This window comes from Electrophorus electricus, chromosome 7, assembly GCF_013358815.1.
Source record: "Electrophorus electricus isolate fEleEle1 chromosome 7, fEleEle1.pri, whole genome shotgun sequence".
NCBI lineage: Eukaryota > Metazoa > Chordata > Actinopteri > Gymnotiformes > Gymnotidae > Electrophorus > Electrophorus electricus.
The window spans coordinates 1,157,695-1,178,850 of record NC_049541.1 but is presented as its reverse complement, the minus strand read 5'-3'; the positions used below and the strand labels follow the sequence as shown (position 1 = coordinate 1,178,850).

Below are 21,156 nucleotides of genomic sequence, written 5' to 3'. Positions count from 1 at the left end.
GGCCTGAGTTCTCCATCTCTACGATGGTCTTCATGTGTCTGGAGATGAGCTCCCGCTCCACCACCTTCACGATGGGCTCCTCTGTCGACTTGTCCAGACAGTGCACCACCCTCTCGATCTCCTCGTTGATCCGTGCCTCCACCTTCTTTATGTACACGCTGGCGCTGTTCTCCGCCAGGAACTTCTGGCTCTCCATCTACACAGGGAACAGCGCAGACATCACCTTCAATCACTGAAGACTACCACCTTCAGTACTACCACCTTCAGTATTTCAGTACTACCACCTTCAGTACTACCACCTGCAGCACTATTACCTTCAGTACTACCACCTTCAGTATTTCAATACTACCACCTTCAGTACTACCACCTTCAGCACTATTACCTTCATCACTACCACCTTCAGCACCTCAGCACTACCACCTTCAGTGCTTCAGTACTACCACCTACTGTATTTATCTTCATGTTTTACAAGAGATCACTATTCAAACTAGTTTCTCCAAAACATGAAACTTGTTTGAAATGGGCGTCTAAACGGTACTACGGTGCAGCCAAGCTGGGTAATAGTTCCTTGCGTTCTACAGACCTGGAAGAACTCGGCGGACATTTCTAGAAAGGGCGCCTCGAAGTCCTCCTCGTACACGGAGCGTCCCTCCAGGCCTAGCACCATCAGCATCTGACAGGCATTTCTGACGGCTCCTCTGACCAGGGAGAAAGACACAATCAAACCAACTGCCCTGAACGAGCGCTCTGCACGACAAACAGGAAATGTGTTTCATCTGCATTTAATCTGTCGCTATGGACCTCAAAACAAGCGTCTGGATAAAACGAATCACAAAATGACACTGGTGATGTCACCCTCCTTATTGGCCAAGCCTCTCATTTTTGGTGCATGGGGTAATGGAACCCCTGGTGCTGGGAAACTGCCCTCCTGGTGTTGCCCCGTTCCACACTGTGGCGAACATGGTCCTTGGACTCGGTTTCATGGTTCTGGTGCCTTTCTACTGTAGCCACGCCCAGCAAGGTCCTGTGGAACCCAGAAGGGCTACTCCAGTGCTCAGGGCAAAAACCTCAGGAGCCGTAGACCTCTGCTCTCATAGCGATACCTTCTCTTCTTACAGCTACATTTCAGTGATTCACATCAACCTCTTGTTACATGGTCGTAATAAACTTCGTACTCTAGATAATTTTGGGAATGAAAACCTTTGTGTGCTGACGGAGTTAGAACGTTTGTAAAACAACCAATCATCACACTATTACGGTATTACCCTATTACGCTGGCGGTAAAGGTCAGCGTGGTCAATTCTACTGTCTAAACTTGTTCTTTTTAATTTTTTTTTTAAAAAGAAGCTTTTCCAGAACAGAAAACACGTCGTCATTCTAAATGCACACATGCCGTTTCTATGGTGGCGGGTTGGATATTGGCAACAGCGGTACAACAGAAGCAGAACCATAGCCCTGGTGCGTCTGTCCCAGTCCAGAGGTCTAACACCCGAGTGGGAAGGTATTTAAGCAGTATTTCAAACACATTTTCAACTGCAGTATTTTAAACACACACACACACACACACACACACACACACACACACCTGTCCACAACCTCGCCCTTCCTTTCTCTGGCGATCAGGTCCAGCAGGGTCTGGCGTAGATGGTCTCTGATGCAGCCATACCGAACCACCTGATCTCTGAAGATGATCAGGCCCAAGTTATAGACGTTCTCTACGTTATTCTGCTGCACATATACTCGGTCCTGGACAGAAAGACAGACGAACAGACAGACATACGGGGACACGTGTGAAAATGGAAGAACAGTTCACCAGAACAAGATTAGCCCTAAACATCATTAGTTTTCAAAGCAACGCCATAGTTGTTGAGGTTAAAATACAGGAGTCCTGGCTGATACTGAACCAGCAGTGCTGAGGAGTGAACACACCACTCCGACACTCCACTGGGGGGGTGCTGACCTGCCTGGCCACACTCTGCCCTGCTCCCACTCAGCTGAAAATGGATTGTACTGGACTGAATAACTGACACCAGCTGGCACCGACTGGCCTCACTGTCCGCCGCGATGGTGTTGGCGGGTGCAGGAGCTCTGGAAAATTCCATGGATGTTCCACTACAACCCACACGGGTGCTCGTGCATACTCACACCTGCTCGTGCATGCTCACATGCTCACACTGAGAGGTTTACAAACAGCACAAGGCTGTGGAGGGCAACAAACACACCTCTTTATGAAATCTCACACTCACACACACACACACACACTCTCATACACACACACACTCTCATACACACAGAATCAGAGAGAGCTGCTCAAGCTAAATCAAATAGACCCAAGTGTGAAAGAGTAGAAAGCAGTTCTACTGATCCACCACTAACGTTAACTCGACGTGTCAAGCGGTGTGTCTGATCCGCCACTAACGTTAACGCGGTCTGAGGAGGATTAGGATGACGGCGTGCGAAGGTCAGCACTGCAGTGGTGGGCGGCGGCTCCACAGGTCCTGCACTCTGATTTGCTGAGTCAGGACGGTTATGCTAATGAGGCACAGCTAACGTGGGCTCGTGTGGTGATGGTGATGGACTGAAGATCACTTGCACACCAGACGCTGGGTAATTAGACAGCCAGCACGACTCCAGAAAGTTCCTGCCGCACTTGGAACCATTTCTCACGCCCGCCCTGGCGTGTCCTTTCCTGTCTGTTACATTTTCACCATTGCTCATTTTGCTCCGCCCGCTTCCAGTATGGCCACACCCCCAGGATGGCATGACACCTTTGATTCAAACTGCAGCAGTTTAGTACAGCAGACAGACAAGCTGGGTGTAAACCAGCACAGCCACAGACAGGACACACACAAACAAACATGCATTTACTTGTAATGCACAAAGCTCTGCTTACACACACTGCTAATTTACACTGCTAATCTATAACAATGTTTTTTGAAATTTGTCACCAAAAAGTAAGAATGTTTTGGGTTTTTTTTGCATTTGATCATTTGGATAATTTCAAAGTATACTGGAAACTGCACTGCAGGATTTTTTCTGAACATGTGCAGCAGTTATTACACTCTAAACTGTGACTGTTCAACTTTCATTCTGAACTTCTGTTCACAGTAACATTCTGTATCAGTGGTGCCACATGTCACCACTGAAATCACTCCCCTTCTACCCCAGAGCTGGTGTTTCAGTTCAGAAACGTCCTCCATTCCACCATTCTACACCCGGCACATCATTTTAAACAACTGACCATTTCTAAGATACAACATAAGATTTTTTAAACACCAGAGCTCAAACACAAGAGCTCAATTCCAATTCAAACTTCAAACACACCGCATCCATCAATCCCTGGACACTAAACTCTCCCAAAACGTCATCAACCTACCAAAATATTTTTATTTTAATGCTAAAGCTGCACAAAGCACTTCTGTCCAGCAGAGGTCACTAGAGCTCAAAGAGAGGCACTGTGAAACACTCCAGACAGCAGCATGAGAAACACTTCCCTTCTCTGTAAGTGGGTTCTAGGGCTGTGCTGTGTTGTGGAGTTGTCAGGTCACGTGACAAGTGACGCTCACCACCAACACGGGCTAAAGTACTAGCGCACCGCTCTGCTAGCCAGGGTCCACCCACCATGTACATCAGGATGTCTCGGATCATAACCATGGCCGTCTGGTGGTCGTTCCACGCCTGGTTCAACGTCTGCAAGAAATTGTTGTTTAAGGAGTTGAGGACGTCTTCTCGTACCTTGGGACGAAAAATAAAATCGTGTGAAAAAAACAAACACAAGCAGCACTGCAGGACCACCTGTGTTTCTCCAGCAACCGCGTCCGCCGGGGAATGAACGTGCGCCGCCAAACCTGATTCTTAACTAGCCACCCTCCCTCAACAAAACCTGGAAAACGTATCGTACCCAACAGGCTGGAGACAGAGACTGGCAATCTACTTCCCGACTGAATGACCTCCCGCTTTTTAAAAGGGCACCAGCATCCATTCCTGGGGAGCGGCCCTGCGTGGGGGGCAGGGCTTACCTTGTTGATGAGGTGCTCAGTGACGACCTCCCGTAGGCCCGTGTAGAGCTTCTCGCCATGCTTGTGCAGCACCATGGTGTAGGCGTTCCTGTACAGCTCCTCGAAGCTCAGGCCGCTGTTGTTCTTCCGCTGGATCTCCTGGATGGCGTTTCTCAGGAGGTCCCAGATGTTGTTCACGTACTTCTCATCCATCGTCATCTGCAAATAAGAAAAAACACCCAGGCACATCACGGAGGTTTCAACTATCCAAACAGACGCACTGCGGCTTTTGTATGTTCATAAAAGACGAATAAACCAACACTGATTAGAATACGTTTACAAATATGTATCTGATGATTGTAAGTCACTCTGGATGAAAGCATGTCTGAACACAACTTGAGTAATTGAGGGTTAAGGGTTTTGTTCAGGACCCAACAGTGGAAACCTGGCAGTGGTGGAACTTGAACTGGCAACCTTCTGATTACTAGTCCAGTACCTGAACCACTGAGACACCACACACACCCTACACCCCACACACACCCTACATCATACACACACTACACACCCACACACACCCTACACACACACACACACCTCACCAAGCACAACCTTCTGATTACTAGTCCAGTACCTGAACCACTGAGACACCACACACACCCTACACCCCACACACACACCCTACATCATACACACACCCTACACACCCACACACCCTACATCATACGCACCCTACACACACTACACACACACACCTCACCAAGCACAACCTTCTGATTACTAGTCCAGTACCTGAACCACTGAGACACCACACACACCCTACACCCCACACACACCCTACATCATACACACACTACACACCCACACACACACACCTCACCAAGCACAACCTTCTGATTACTAGTCCAGTACCTGAACCACTGAGACACCACACACACCCTACACCCCACACACACACCCTACATCATACACACACCCTACACTCCCACACACCCTACATCATACGCACCCTACACACACACACCTCACCAAGCACAACCTTCTGATTACTAGTCCTGTACTCTGCTCCCTTGCCTCACGGAGGAGCACAACACACTTGTTTCACCCTAGGCTCAAACTGCACACGAGGAAATGTGTTTCGTGCCTTCTGCTTTTACACGCATCAGAAACGCAACAAACTGTTATTCAAGTAATCAACTGTCAGTTAGGTTTTTGATCAGTTCAGGCACTGTGACTTTCTTAAATGTAAACAAACAACAAACAAACAAACAACTAATTCTGGACGTTCTGAGCAATATGGTTTTTTGTTGCTTTAATTGAATGCTGACAAACCACTTCAACCCTTCACATTCATCAGACAGGTCAAATGTGCAGGTGTGAAAAAAAAACACAAACCTGAGAGCCACAACTAATAACCGGCTGACAAGGACTGCACGATACATCATTTCTGATCAACATCACGATACCAGCCTCTGCAATACCGATACTGCAGAGAATGTGATATTCAAATGAGCTCTCTAAATAAATCATCATGGTATTTCTTTTGTGTCATGAGCTCGGCATCCTGACCACAGACACCACAGATGGGCGCTCTCTGGATGTGTCCATGAACCACAACATCAATTTACATTTGACGTTTTCCTCTAAAAGTGGACAAATTCATAAAAACGTAATAACTGCACATCACACTAAATGTGTAACACAGCTTTTAATTCCTACTCCTACCAGCGTCAACTTACCACTGGGCTAAAGTCCCAAATTGGAAGTCAACATGTTAAGAAGTCCAATAAGTCCATGCATATTAAAAGGCCCCTGCCAAGAGACAGATGACTCACTCACTTCGGTAGTGAGACCAGGGGTGTGCTGACAACATCCAGTTCCATAAAAATAACGGATTTGTAACTTTCACCAAGACAGGACCAGCATGGCTGCACTGAGCAGATGACTGCAGTCTGTCTCCATCACGACAGAGCGGCAACCGTGCACGTCTTTAGAGCTTCTTCCTCTCCAACACTCGCATTTGCATTTCTTATAGCTTGTGACATTGAGCTCCTGCCTCCAGCACACCACCTTCCTGTTGTCCGAATGCTGCAGCTGCAAACTTTGCCACCACGCTAACGCCAACCACACCAAAACGCTGCCCGTGTAAGGGACGCGTTTATTAGCTAAATGGCTGCGCGTGTGGAATGCGATCAGTGACTCGTGTGTGTGACCAAACCTCGCTGGAGATGGTCCGACTCAAATCTGTCAGAACATTTCAGGAAGTGTGTCTGAGGAGCGGCGTTCTGTTATGAATCACTAATGTCCTATGCAAATGAGGAGCACCATACATCGCTCAATTATTTATGACTGAGGAAACATGTCACCGTGGTAATATTTGTTGTTAACATCACTTTGAATGTGGCAGTGGGTATTTCTGAAAGCTGCCAAGTACTTGCTCACAGTGAAAACCCACACGGGTGTGATGGATTGCGGCTGGTCCCGCCTCTCCTCTCTACGCGTAGCCCCGGGCGTTTTAGTTTTCCAGTGAATCGACCCCTCCATGGACGTTACTTCCCTAATGCTGGTTTGGGATTTTCACAGTATGTCTGTGTCTTTTGTTCAGCTTCTTGCTTGTAACAGAACTCCTGCATGACTAACCGACTTGTGCCGACTTGCCGGGAGATCAAAGCAGTTTAGTGTCTGTCGTTGATGAGCAGGAGGGTGTCACTATGATGACGAGATCTCCGTCCTGTCCTGTTCACAGGACCACTGTCTCACACAGGTCCTTGTCTCCCAGCAGGGACACCATGCCAAAACATTCCAGCTATGTTCCACCCACTGCTACATCAGCGTCCCTGCCGTACCCAACACACGCACACTGGCCCAACACCTCCGACCATGAGCGCCACTGAATGGCCTGTTACACAATGATCAAATGATTATTTGATCTTATTTCAGATTTTTCAGTTCTATTATTAAAGGGGATGGGAGGCTGACAAACTGCAGTACACAGCCTGTAGCAGGACACTCCTAAAGTGTGCACAGGTGCATGTTTGCGCTTGCAGGCAGGTTTCTATAGATTATGTGCATTTCATACATGAAAGACTAGAACACTTAATACTTACAAACTCAGGAACCAGTTTCACACAACCCTGAAATCCCTCTCCACAGAGTCAGTGAGAACCAGACCCCAGACCGTCTCCAATGTCAGTGAGCCCCAAACCCCAGCCCAGACCGTCTCCACAGCTAGTCTGAACCACAAAGTACAAACGACATAAACCAACACCTACCTAATTTACGCACCAAACAGAACACACCCGTTATCTATTACGGAAAAAAACCTGCTGAGCCCATCATAAGTGGAGCTGCAGCAGTCTGACAGTTAGCACTATGACTAAGACTGAGCACGGAGATCAGACGCAAAGCCGTGGACTCCAGCCCAGGCCAGTATCACACAACCAGGTTCCTTGAAGGTTCCTCTGTCCTCCAGGATCTGCTAAGACGATACAGTAAGTGGATTAACCCCCACATCTACTCCCAGGCCTCCCGTTATGGCCCCAGGACTGAGGTGCACCGCATACGTGAACGCTCTCACTGTAACTCTCTTACCGCACCCCCACAGATAAAGGACCGTAGGAAGAGATGACGCGGAGTTTGCTAGAGTCTCCTGACTTTTATGTGTCTGTACCCCCCCCGGCCTGTACTCAAACACTCCCCTTTCTATTCACAGGATGAGTATCTGCAGCTATGTTGTGATTTTTAAAGTGTTACACAAATGGATGCCACACAACTCCGGTTCAGCTTCGCCCCACTACAGAACAAAGGCTGTCATGCTGAAGGCTGAAACTGTGGCGCTCAAGCTAAGCACTGAACTTAAACAGGCCTGGTAACAACCCTGCTGCCTGCCAGCCACATACATGGGAGCTAAGAACATGTTTGTGACAGTGGCCAAGTTTTCTCTCCAACATCCAGCTAAACTGATACCTTAAAGCAGCACCTGAAGGCCAGTCTGTGTCTGTGCGTGTGATCTCACTGGGTGTCTTCCTCTTCTGTCTCGCGTTTGCACACATGCACGCAGTCACAGTGAGACAGTAAACGACAGAGCAGAAGAGGAATGAGACAAGCGCGAAGGACTCAACACGGCGATGCGGAACCGGCTCTGTGCTTCACCACTCCTTCCCACCCCAGCCAGCGTCCATGAAGAAATGCAAGTCATCTTACAAACTGCACCAGCTACTCCGTCCAATAATCCGCGTGGCTCGTTTATCCAAACCAATCCACCGAAATTATTTCTGCACAATAACTGAAAAGTTCCCTTTTGACAGAGAGGTAGTGTGTGCTGGAGCGTGTGCTTGCGTGTTGGAAAGAGAAAAAAACAAACCATGACCATGTCATTTCTCTCATTCCAGGTTCTGACCCCCTCAGCCTGGTTCTTTCTGCCTTGTTGACCTTCTCTCTAGAAGCATAACTAGTGCAGCAGGTTCAGCCTTAATCTGAAGGCCAAAACAAACACATACACACAAACAGGCATCGCAAATAAATGCACCTCCCAACTCCAACGCTTCTGTAAAATATAAGGAAACCGGTTACTGGGCCAGTCCTACAAACAGCTTCAGCTTGCTAGTGCCTCAGACACAGCTGTGCTCAATGTCTCACTAAGAATGACAAAATGATGTCAACGCCACAGAACGAACAGAGCTACGACAATGTGCGCAATAGTTTCTGTGCAATTCCTGCGAAACAGTTGTGGAATATTTCAACACGGCAGGTGTCAGGCGTCACGTCAGCGGTCGACCTGCCCCGGTCACGGGCCGAGCTGACGTTTGGCCACGCGGAAAACGTCAGGCGTGAGGGAGCAGACAGCTCGAGCCCCAAAGCGCCTCTAAGGTCGCCTCCGTTGAGAGCGTTTCGTCAACACTTGCTCCACAGAGGGGCATGTAGTGTCTGCATGCTTCATCTCATATCTCCGGTCCCACAGGCGCACCGTTGTGGCTCCTTTATTCGTGTCAACACACGTTTCAAGCGCGTGTTCGCCTGTCCGGTTTGCGTCGGAGATGCACGTCGATATCCTGAACCGTACCGGTGAGGCGGGCTGTTCGTACAGACCTTCAGAGGACTACAACGCTCACGGTGTCGCTTGCCACGACAAACGCACGTCAGGTTCACACGACTGCACAGTTAATCGCTCAACTGACACGTGCGGCCCCCCGTAGTCGCGCTCACAGCACGAGCGAAAGCCCCGCAGTGACTGGAGCGCAGCACCTTGACCCACTTAGCCGCGCAGTAACGGCACGTACCGAGTAACCGTCTACGGGCAGATACGCCTGAAGTTCGGATCATTTCCCGTACAGTCTAACTGGGGAAACTGATCATAACCCGAAATATTCATATATAAATATAACCCGAAGCTAAACAAGCTGCTACTGAACCGACCAGCAAGTTAGCTAGCTATGCTAACCTAGCTAAACAAGCTGTGTGCGCGAACTTGTCCCCACTGGATCTAAACAGTAAAGCAGAAGTGAGAATAAAGCAGGTATGTGGAGCCTGGCAGATAAAACTAGAGGTCCTAAACGCTGTGAGAACATATTTCGCCAGATTTAGCGGCTCTCAACGGACTACTGTAAGACAACTCACGTTATAAACGAGTATTTAAGATATATAGCGAGTTGTTACCTGACTAACGTTATAAGAGAGCATTGAATAGATATATACGTTATAAGAGAACGTGTACCAGTGTACCAGTAACGTTAACAATAACAAACATCTACCGCATGTAGCTCTGCTGGCACACGGGTAACACACCCGAGCTGCCCCAGGTCTACCCCCCCCAGGTAACACACCCGAGCTGCCCCAGGTCTACCCCCCCCCCAGGTAACACACCCGAGCTGCCCCAGGTCTACCCCCCCCCCCCAGGTAACACACCCGAGCTGCCCCAGGTCTACCCCCCCCCCCCCGGTAACACACCCGCGCTGCCCCCGGTCTACCCCCCCCCCCAGGTAACACACCCGAGCTGCCCCAGGTCTACCCCCCCCCCCCCAGGTAACACACCCGAGCTGCCCCAGGTCTACCCCCCCCCCCCCAGGTAACACACCCGAGCTGCCCCAGGTCTACCCCCCCCCCCCAGGTAACACACCCGAGCTGCCCCAGGTCTACCCCCCCCCCCAGGTAACACACCCGAGCTGCCCCAGGTCTACCCCCCCCCCCCCCAGGTAACACACCCGAGCTGCCCCAGGTCTACCCCCCCCCCCCAGGTAACACACCCGAGCTGCCCCAGGTCTACCCCCCCCCCCCCAGGTAACACACCCGAGCTGCCCCAGGTCTACCCCCCCCCAGGTAACACACCCGAGCTGCCCCAGGTCTACCCCCCCCCCCCCCCAGGTAACACACCCGAGCTGCCCCAGGTCTACCCCCCCCCCCCCCCCAGGTAACACACCCGAGCTGCCCCAGGTCTACCCCCCCAGTTAACACACCCGAGCTGCCCCAGGTCTCCCCCCCCGGGTAACACACCCGCGCTGCCCCAGGTCTACCCCCCCAGGTAACACACCCGCGCTGCCCCAGGTCTACCCCCCCAGGTAACACACCCGAGCTGCCCCAGGTCTCCCCCCGGACACGTGTGGGGCAGCTGTGCTGTGGGTCACCAGACGTGAGATTGAAACGCGCTGCTGTGTCCGGCGTCTAAACGTGACCCCTGCTCTCCCTTCAGGATTTGACCCCACGGCGCCTCCCTCCCCACACATGTGCCGCTGTGGCCGGCTGCTACTCACAGGAAAGGCTCGTATCCTCATCTTGGTGTCCTTCTTGGTGCCCCCTTTGCTGAGATTAGACATGTTTGTTCGGTGAGTGTGCGGACTCCTTACACATGAAACACAGTCTGGGTGGTTAATGGGACACCAAACTCCCTCTCTGTGCTCCGTCTCCAAATCCGCTACTGCGCTCTAACTCTGTGCGCCGTCTCCAAACCCTCTACCTGCCCTTTACTGCCTCTGCGCCGTCTCCAAACCCTCTACCTGCGCTCTACTCCCAGGTTTGGGATCTTAGCCACAGTGATGGCGGACGGGTAGGGTTGTCACGGCGCAGGAAGTCTCGCGAGATGTGACACATGGAGGATGGGGGGAACCACGCGAGATGACATACGCGTCCAGAGTGCGTCCAGGCAGCGTTGGAGTAACGCAGACGCGCGAATATTCCCCCGTCTGACAATAATTTCCAACTCAGATGCGCAGTAGGAATGTTGTGGCTATCGCAGCGTATTCACAAACGCGCAACCTCACACACCTCGGGAAAACCCTAATCACGAAAGCAAGTATTTGAGTGAGGTCTACAGTAAGTGGCGAGCAATAGTTTATGTTGTTTTATTTGCACACATGCGCTGAGATTATCCGCTTGTGCACCCTGGGCCGGTTTAGTATGTGTATCGTTTAATTTGTTTTACAACCAGTAAGGGCTCAATATGAGCGGTGTTCACATTTGCCGATAACTGACTTTTTTCATTATTAATTTTTCATCACTGTCAATTAGTGACTTCAAACAAATGGCTGTTCACGTGACCTGACCACGCGGATGCTCTAGTTAAAAGTTGACTAAAGCGTGTTTTGCTCTAAACAGATGTGCTGAACAGTAGGTACGTCGAGACTGATCAGTAGTTCATAAACGATTGCTTTTGTCATAACTTTGTAAATATGTTTACCGGAATATGGAACGTAATACAGAAACACTAGTTTCTAGGTGAGAAGAAATGTAAGCATCAGCCTAACAGGTCGTGAGCCTGCGTGCGGCGCTAGGACGTCTGAGCGCACTGTAAAGGGTGTAATGGCACACGTCACCAGCAGGTGGCAGTGATTGCCCTCTGTCTCATACTAAAGCAGCGCGTCTCCGTACGTCTGCAGGAGTGCTGGCTATTGCTGAATACAGGATTTAGTAGGATGGTGTGATATCACCAGTGCCGCTGTTTAAAAACAGACGCATTAATGCTGCTATTGATCTGATACAACGCGTGAGGGCCGTAGGGCAGGTGCTAAAACTTTAAATCCCAAAAGGGCACAGCATTCAGTTTGGTTCCTAGTATCTTTATCTTGCACTAGCAAAATGGACAACCGTGTAAGAAAAAAAAAGGAAAGTGAGAAGAAAAGAGGTGAAGTAAAAGTGTTAAATATGACCTCCGTCCAGGACACCGCTGCCATTAGCCGGGGTGTCGGGGAGACGTGCCTGGGAACTCCAGTCTGCTGTAGAAAATGACTTCACCGCAGGAAGTGCTGAGTCAGCTACGGTTATTTGTGCATTCTCCATTTACGGCCTATTTAATGCTGATTATATAGGACTCCTTACTAACAATGCGCTAATGCACTCGAAGCAGAACCCGGGCAAGAATACGCGTTTAGGCCTTTCTGAACTCTCAAAAATAATAGCATCTTTTCTTCCTGCAGAAATCAGGCTGTTTTCATAAACGTGTCTTATCAAATGTGTTACAGCATTCTGGAAAATGATATTAGCATGTTATGATCTCCAGCAGTGAAGATTCAGGAAGTTTTTATTATTATTATTTTACACGTGCTTTTGATATTACAAAACCATTTTTACAGCAAACAAAAACAAATGGTATATTTCTCTGGAAATGTTAAATCATGACACACAAATATGCTCATACACAAACCTAAACTGTTATAACTGAGCGACCCAGAGGTTTCCGAGCTGGGTTTCTCAGGCCTGACACCGATAGTGACTGGTAGCTCCGTGCCAGAATGGAACCCACTGCTTGCGGAAGCGTCTCAGCAGAATTTAATATTGCTAATAAAATCTAAAAATAGGCTTTTAGGTGCCCGGCATCATTTAGAGTGCCCTGTGCTCAAATGGTTCCGGCAGGAAATACGCAGTAAGAAAGCTGGCGTCTTTCCGCTAACGCGCTGCTAACTAGTGCGCGGCTGCTCGTGAACGCGCCTGGCCCTGTTGCGATAGAGGGTTGCAGGTTACGCGCAGCATTTCGCTAGTCTCACAGATGATGCCGGCTAGCGGTGGAAAACTAGTCGCCATAACGCGACGCGGCCGAAACGCTTCTTTGTGGTGGGATGTTTCTTTGGTTCATTTAAGGACTGTGGTTTTCTCGCTGTCTAAACGCGCCATTTCTTTTCCGCCGTATTTAGTAATGCCGTCGGCTAGGCCGAGACAATGTCTTAGTGTTGCAAAACAAAAGAACCCCCCCCCCCCCCCCCCCGCTCGCTGCTCTCTTTCCTTGCTTATGACTCAGTATTTTGGAGTGTGTTTTCTCTGCTCCCTCCTTTTGCTGGGCTCTCCTATATGAGGAGAATGACGTCCGTCTGGAAGGCGTTTGTTGACTAGCGGGGTCTGCAGTCTGGGTGGGGCCCTGCCAGCCGCTATTTCCAGGCTGTGTCGTCTGATTAGCTAAGTGAGGGTGTCATTATCGTAACGCCTGAGCAACCCTGTCTCCTGTTTTCCTTCACATTTCTTTCTTTTTTTAATTCATAGTGCAGTTGTGTTGTGTGGCTTGGTTGCTAGGCTACAGAGTGGCTCCTTCTCTAATAAGGCAGTGGAATACACAAGTCCTTGGAGTGCTGTCATTTGGGTATAATCGATATTAACTGATTAGCCTGTTGTCACACTCTGGGAGGCACACGATATACAAAACTCTCAGATTGCCTTCATGGCATGGCTTCGGTGACAGTAAACACACTATATGACTCATAGTGGACATCTGACCGTCACATGTATGGGCTTGTTGGACATCCCATCCCCACACCTCTCCGCTTCTCTGGGAATGGTTTCCGCAACATTTTGGAATGTGGGAAATTGTGCCCGTTCAGTCAGAACAGCACTTTTACAGTCAGGCTGTGATGTTGGACGAGAAGTCCTGACCCACGATCAACATTCCAGTTCATCTCCCATGCCTTCAGTGGGGTGGAGCTCAGGGCTCTGCAGGACACTGGAGTTCCTCCACACCAAGCTCACCAAACCATTGTCCTTATGAACCTCGCTTTGTGCACTCAGCAGCCACAGGCCACCATTGCTCTCCACCAGACTTTACTGTTGGCACAATGCATTCCAGTTCGTTAGCTTCTCGTGGTATCAGCCAGAATCATCTGTCAGGCTGCCGGATAGTGAGGCGTGATTCTTCACCCCAGGGAACACGTCAGCGCTCTCGACTCCAGTGGCCGCGTGCTTCACACACTCCAGCCAACACTTCACGCAGATCGCTGGCTGATCGCAGGCTTGTGTGCAGCTGCTCCACCATGAAAACTCGTTTCCTGAAGCTCCTGACACACACTTATGGTGCTGATGTTGCGTACAGAGGTGCTTTTGCACTCTGTAGTTGTGTGATGTCAGAGAGGACAGGTGATTGTCATGTGCTACACACTTCAGCACTGGGCAGGTCTGCTCTGTGAGTTCACACCCTCTACTGCTTTGGGTCTGAGCTGCTTCACAATAACGACACTTACAGTTGACTGAGGCAAATCTAGGTTTCATTTGGTTTGCTTTATGATTCAGTTTAATTTATTTTCAAAAGCAAATAAAAAATACAGCGCATTTCATAGTAACTAGGTTAACATGAGTATATAGAGTAACTATAGAGTAACATGAGTGTATAGACTAACTATAGAGTAACATGAGTATATAGAGTAACTATAGAGTAACATGAGTATAGACTAACTATAGAGTAACATGAGTGTATAGACTAACTAGAGTAACATGAGTATATAGAGTAACTATAGAGTAACATGAGTGTATAGACTAACTATAGAGTAACATGAGTATATAGAGTAACTATAGAGTAACATGAGTATATAGAGTAACTATAGAGTAGCATGAGTATAGACTAACTATAGAGTAACATGAGTAACTATAGAGTAACATGAGTGTATAGAGTAACTATAGAGTAGCATGAGTGTATAGACTAACTATAGAGTAACATGAGTGTATAGACTAGAGTAACATGAGTGTATAGACTAACTATAGAGTAACATGAGTATATAGAGTAACTATAGAGTAACATGAGTGTATAGACTAACTATAGAGTAACATGAGTATATAGAGTAACTATAGAGTAACATGAGTGTATAGACTAACTATAGAGTAACATGAGTGTATAGACTAACTATAGAGTAACATGAGTGTATAGAGTAACTATAGAGTAACATGAGTATAGACTAACTATAGAGTAACATGAGTGTATAGACTAACTATAGAGTAACATGAGTGTATAGACTAACTATAGAGTAACATGAGTATATAGAGTAACTAGAGTAACATGAGTGTATAGACTAACTATAGAGTAACATGAGTGTATAGAGTAACTATAGAGTAACATGAGTATAGACTAACTATAGAGTAACATGAGTATATAGACTAACTATAGAGTAACATGAGTATATAGACTAACTATAGAGTAACATGTATGTCAGGGTTTTGACCATCAGCTGTGTTTCAGGAAAAGCTCCCATGTTCAGTTATAAATACTGAAAACACATCTTGCTGTCCCAGCCTTTCATTCTGAGTTAATAGTACAGACACCCTCCCACACACGCACACACATATTCACAAGAATTCTTCTTAAGAATCAGTAACTTGGCAACAAGATCAGTGATGCTGTTTTGAATCTCAACTGTATTTTGTATTTTGTTGTTTTTTGTGTTTTTTATTATATTTATTGTTGTTTTATTTTTTGTGTAAAAATTGAAAGCACACTTGTTATTCTGGCAGTGCCAGTGTTAAATTTGACTGACAACATTCACCTAATGGCAGGAGGACTGATGTATCACGCTAGTCCACTACTCAGTTCTTGTGTGTGTGTGTGTGTGTGTGTGTGTGTGTGTGTGTGTGTGTGTGCGTGCACTCATGTCCACGTCACTGTCACACTGACCCCTATGACCCTATAGCCAGTCTCAAAAAGCATGTTTTACCTGCCTGTGACAGCACTGTGCTATTACGACTGCACCGGGCGATTAAATGCTGAGCGTGAGGACCAACATGCATTACACTCCCAACATTTACAGTGTTTACAGGGAAGTAGTGTCTCAGTGGTGAAGGTACTTGACTTGTAATTGGAAAGTTGCTGGTTCAGGTCCCACCACTGCTGGGTCCCTGAGCAAGACTCTTAACCCTCAATTGCTCAAGTTGTACTCATAATTGTAAGTTGATTTGGATAAAAGTGTCAGCTAAATGCCGTAAATTTATCTGACACTTTTATCCAAAGCGACGTCCAATCATGACTAATTGAGGGTTAAGGGTTTTGTTCAGGGGCCCAACAGTGGCAGCCTGGCAGTGGTGGGACTTAAACTGGCAACCTTCTGATTACTAGGCCAATACCTGAACCACTGAGACACCACTGCTCCTACATCACAGGAGGAGCCAATGGTATTACAAGTGTGAATCTGATTAGGAGCGCACAGCAATCCCAGCTAAGTCAGTGGAGAAGGCAGGAATGCCGAAATAGGGAGCTTGTGTGTGTGTGTGTGTGTGCGCGCGCTTGGGGATCCCAGGACATTACAATTCCAGAAAAGAAAAAAGTCATTAATTTTTTGTAAAAATTGTTTTATTTATCTGATGCAGTGATGTTTACTTACCAACATTCCTTCCATAAAACTATCTGTCTGTCTATCGTGCCACACTGCACTCTCAGACTCCATAAATGTCCCAACTTTGTGACACTCTGGTCCATTTATGTCTAATGAATAAACTGTCACAAGGAAGAATTTCTCACAGTTCAAATTCCAAATGAATGTTCTTTCCTCTGGAGGCTTATTGTTATGGTAATTCAGGAGTGGAATTTATTATGATAATTTCTTTAGCATTCCTTAGCAGAATCAGACTCCCATGCTAAAGGAGCATTTTCCAGTCCTGTTGCTTTCCTGTGTTACAACACAGGACTCGGCACATTAAGAAGCTCCTGGCGTAAACCAGGTGTGAAAGGGGAAACTGACTAACAAGGACACCTGTTCCCTGGAGTGGGAACATGCCATTATATACATCATATCTCTGCCATTGCATACATCATATCTCTGCCATTGCAGACATTTGATCAGGAGCAATTTGCATGTCTAATGCATGTGCTCCCTTGAGAATTGAACCTGTGATCTTGGTGTAGATGACACATTGTTCTACCTTACTGCCATGTGAGCTATTATAAAGCACTTTTGGGATTTTTATAAATGTCACACAAGAATTTCAGTCTTTTCTACAGCTCAGAGCACAAGTGGCTGAAGTGGCATAGAGACAAGAAACCAGTTTTGCCCTTCTGAACTACAATGGCTGTCACAGCACCTGACAAGGTCGAAATCTCAGACAGCCATAGGCCACCTCCTCGGCGGGGGGGAGGGTTGATTGACAGAACAAATCACCATTGACATACACCACCAATAAACCAGTCAGGAAGTACCAGTACTACTGTACTAGTGCTGAAAGCTTTACACCTTGATGTATAATGCACTCATCTGTCATCATTATTTGAAAGAATCTTAGATGCTAACAACCTCTGAAGGTCGCAGCTACGTCTAGACTTGTTTACTCTCTGTTGGTAATTTAGCCGTTAGATTGATTATTCATTATGAATTACATGCACACCCTCCTTGTATTCTCAGATAAATCCTAATACAGTGTCTTTTTCCACCAGGGAATGTGTGACACTACCGAGTAACTAATCTCATTCGTGCAGATCTCCAAACCCCTCTTCCTCCGTCATCTCTGCTGCGTAGCTGCGTTAGGAATGCGTCAGGCGCACTGCAGTGTCAGCGGACTGTAAACAGGGACGGACCGATTCTGCTTCCTGTCGGCAGGCAGCGGAGAGGACGTGATGTGTTGTGTGTGAAGAGCATCTCCTTTTAGCAGGGACGCAGGAAGGTAAGGAGACGTCTGTGCCTGCCAGCTGACCCGCACTGCGCCCATGGCACGCAGCGCTAGCAAGGCTCGGGGGGAAACTGGAGCTCTGTCTGATCCTGCGTGTGTCTGTCTGTCTCTCTGTCTGTCTCCCTGCCTAATTGTCTCTCTGTTTCCTCCCCTGCTCTCTTCTCACTCATTCTGCGTATTTGCTTTTTGCTCTTGCTCTCTCACTCTCTCTCTGTCTATAAACTATCTGGCTAATCCTCACTAAGTCTCTCTCTCTCTCTCTCTCTCTCTCTCTCTCTCTCTCTCTCTGTGATTAGTATGCATAAAAGGTTGTGTTACACCACCATTGTCTTTGTAGATACATACAAGGTTTAAAACAGGAACTGGAACAGCTATGCAGTTAGGCAGAAAGTAACACACCTGGCTCAGTCAAAAAAGAGAACTGAAATAACCCCGACCGTCTCTCACACACACACACACACACACACACACACACACACACACATACACTGGTGCACATCAGACCAGACACACCCCTCTTCCTGTTTTACTCTCTGTACTGTTATCTTAAGCCATGCATACTGGTCCGTTGTGCATGCTGCTTCCTCTTTGACATGGGTGCAGGGGGTGGGACCCGTGGGATAGGCAGAGCCCGGTGGTGTGCAGAGGGGGTTGGCAGGCAGAGTGGAAGAGCCTCTGACGGAGGTTTTACCGAACTGGGCAAGCTGTTGTGTTAGGGACAAGGTCACAGGCCTAAGGTTATCAGGGGGTGTGATACAGTTAGAGAGTGGGGGTGGTGGTCGTTAGTGTGTGTGTGTGTGTGTGTGTGTGTGTGGATCAGCATGGTCAGGGGCTTGATGCAGGAAAGGTGATCTAGGCTCTTTGTGGAGCAGACTGTATGCTCAGATGCAAATAAGATAAAGGCAGGTTTCCATGGCGATAGAGAGAGAGAGAGAGAGAGAGAGAGAGAGCGAGCGAGCGAGAGCCATGTGGCAGATCTTTGGATGCACACACGCTCACACACTCTCACACATGCGCACACACACACACACACACACACACACACACTCTCTCATGCTCTCTATCAGACATACACACACTCGCACACACACACACACACGCTCTCATGCTCTTTCTATCAGACATGCACACACACTCACACACGCACACACTCTCTCATGCTCTCTATCAGACATGCACACATGATCATCCATGCAAACACTGACAACTCTGTGTGCGTATGTGTGTGTGCGTGTGCTGCTCTCATTGCTGTGGGTGTTGTTTCCGGTTTGCAGTGCACCAGACAGCACAAGCAGACGTCAGCCTCTTGCCCAGAATGCACTGCGGCGTGCAGCATGTGGTGTGTAACCCACTGGTGAGTTCCTGTCTCGCTTTCAGAGGGAGATCTGCACCAGCCCTACACACAGGTAGGAGCTAACGCACGTATGCACACACACACACACACACACACACACACACACACACACACACACACACACAAAAATGCATTTACTTGTAATGCACAAATACAGCATTTTAGCTCTGCTGGCACACATTACACTTTACACTGCTAATCTATAACAATGTTTTTTAAAATATATGTTTGGGGGGGGTTGTATTTGATAATTTGGATAATTTCAAACATACTGGAAACTTTCACAAACTGAGAACTTGTTTCCAGTAGCACTAAATATCAGTTAGATTCTGTCCTCATATTATTCACTGCTGAAGTATTCTGTTGGCCCATGTGAGCTGTGTGCAGCTTGTGTAGTGTGTGTGTGTGTGTTAGTTATGTAATGTCGGTGTTGGATGGGTTGTCTTTGTCTCTGTGTGTGTGCGGGCTGCTGTGTGTGCCTGACATTTGCATACTATCGCCCTCGCCGCCGGGTGCCGTTTTCACAGATAAAACTTGTTTCGTCGAATTGAGGCGCCGTGTCCTTGTGCCACCCTGCAGTTTCCCTGGGACTGATTCACCTGTGTGTGTGTGAGTGTGTGAGTGTGTGTGGGTGTGTGTGTGTTTGTGTAGGATGTTTATGGCTGGAGAGTACTATTTCTGAATTCTGGTCCTGTACTGGGTTAGTAATGGGTTTTTCTGAGTAGTGGTCCTGTACTGGGTTAGTAATGGGTTTTTCTGAGTAGTGGTCCTGTACTGGGTTAGTAATGGTTTTTTTTTACTGGTCCTGAGTATTTGCTTCCCTTCAGTTCAAAGAGATCCTGTCCTAGTTGGACTGCACTACAGTTGTGTGACACGTCCGCTACATTTGCGTGACATCTCCGCTACATTTATGTGACACCTCTGCTACATTTGTGTGACATCTCTGCTACTTTTCACTTTAATCGTATTTACATTTGTAATAACTTCAAGTTTATGCACTTCAATACTTTAACTCAAGTGGATTTTTTAATTGGCCTTTCACTTTCAACAAAGAAATATTCTCTTCTTGAAGTTATTTCAAACTTTAATGACACAAGAGATCTGAGAATAGGACAACAGGTGTTGCCATCACTGATCAGGGAAGACCAAACGATCTTTTAGCCTTTAGCTTTTAGCCTTTAGCGTTTGCTGCAGTGCTCAAATAAAGATGTCTGTGAGGCAGGAGGGGCTGAGTGGAGGTTTGTTCTTTTTTGTGAGATGTTTCCACTTCCTCTTCCTCATTTCTCTGCAGTGTAATGAAACGTTAAAGATTCTGCTTTCTCTCTCTCACACACACACACACATTCAAAATGGTGCAACGCTTAACGCCCTTATGTTGCTTCATGTTTTAGTTCAGGAAGTGTGTGTGTGTTAAGTGCAGTTCAGGAAGTGTGTGTGTTAAGTTCTACTTGTCAACCCCAAGAGATTCTTTGATTTATACACCAGCTAAAATGTAAATTTCAAAACTAAATGTCTAGAGATCATACTCACAAAACCTAAAACAACACCAGATGATTGTTTTCTGTCTAATCTATAAATACCAGACAGTCAATCTCCCAAACTATAAATGCCAGTCGAGTAAGCTCACAGATCTATAAATACCAGATGAGTAAGCTCTCAAATCTATAAATTTCATAAGATAAAACTCAAATCTATAAATACTATAGTATTAAGCTCTCAAATCTATAAATACTCTATGATTAACCTCTCAAATCTACACACACACACAGACACACAGACACACACATACTAGGCACCAGTATATAATTAACTGCATACATGTACATAAGCATACTGTACACAGTATACAGTATACAGTTTATATATGTCTTCCATTTTTGTGTATGCATGTGCTGTATCTGCAGTAGTTGTGCAGTGTAAACATGCGGTATGTGTGGTACAGTATGTAGAAGTTTGCATTCTGTTAGAATAAGA

At 47.3% G+C, this 21,156-nt stretch overlaps 2 protein-coding genes across 2 annotated transcripts in view; one reads left to right on the top strand and one right to left on the bottom strand.

Annotated features, from left to right (window-relative positions):
- Positions 1-11,039, bottom strand: part of LOC113592334 (cullin-3-like) — a 45,897-nt gene extending 34,858 nt beyond the window's left edge. Inside the window, exons 1-6 of the mRNA XM_035527820.1 lie at positions 10,742-11,039; positions 4,020-4,217; positions 3,622-3,735; positions 1,586-1,746; positions 584-698; positions 1-196 (exon numbers count right to left, since the gene is read on the bottom strand). The exon at positions 1-196 is cut by the window's left edge and continues 33 nt beyond it. Coding sequence (XP_035383713.1) covers positions 1-196; positions 584-698; positions 1,586-1,746; positions 3,622-3,735; positions 4,020-4,217; positions 10,742-10,804 — 847 coding nt within the window. The 5' untranslated portion in view covers positions 10,805-11,039. The remainder of the gene's footprint in view (positions 197-583; positions 699-1,585; positions 1,747-3,621; positions 3,736-4,019; positions 4,218-10,741) is intronic.
- A 5,413-nt stretch (positions 11,040-16,452) lies between these two features.
- Positions 16,453-21,156, top strand: part of mbnl1 (muscleblind-like splicing regulator 1) — a 51,600-nt gene continuing 46,896 nt past the window's right edge. The window contains exons 1-2 of the mRNA XM_027033172.2: positions 16,453-17,822; positions 19,103-19,234. The gene's annotated coding sequence lies outside the window, so the exon portion shown is untranslated. The remainder of the gene's footprint in view (positions 17,823-19,102; positions 19,235-21,156) is intronic.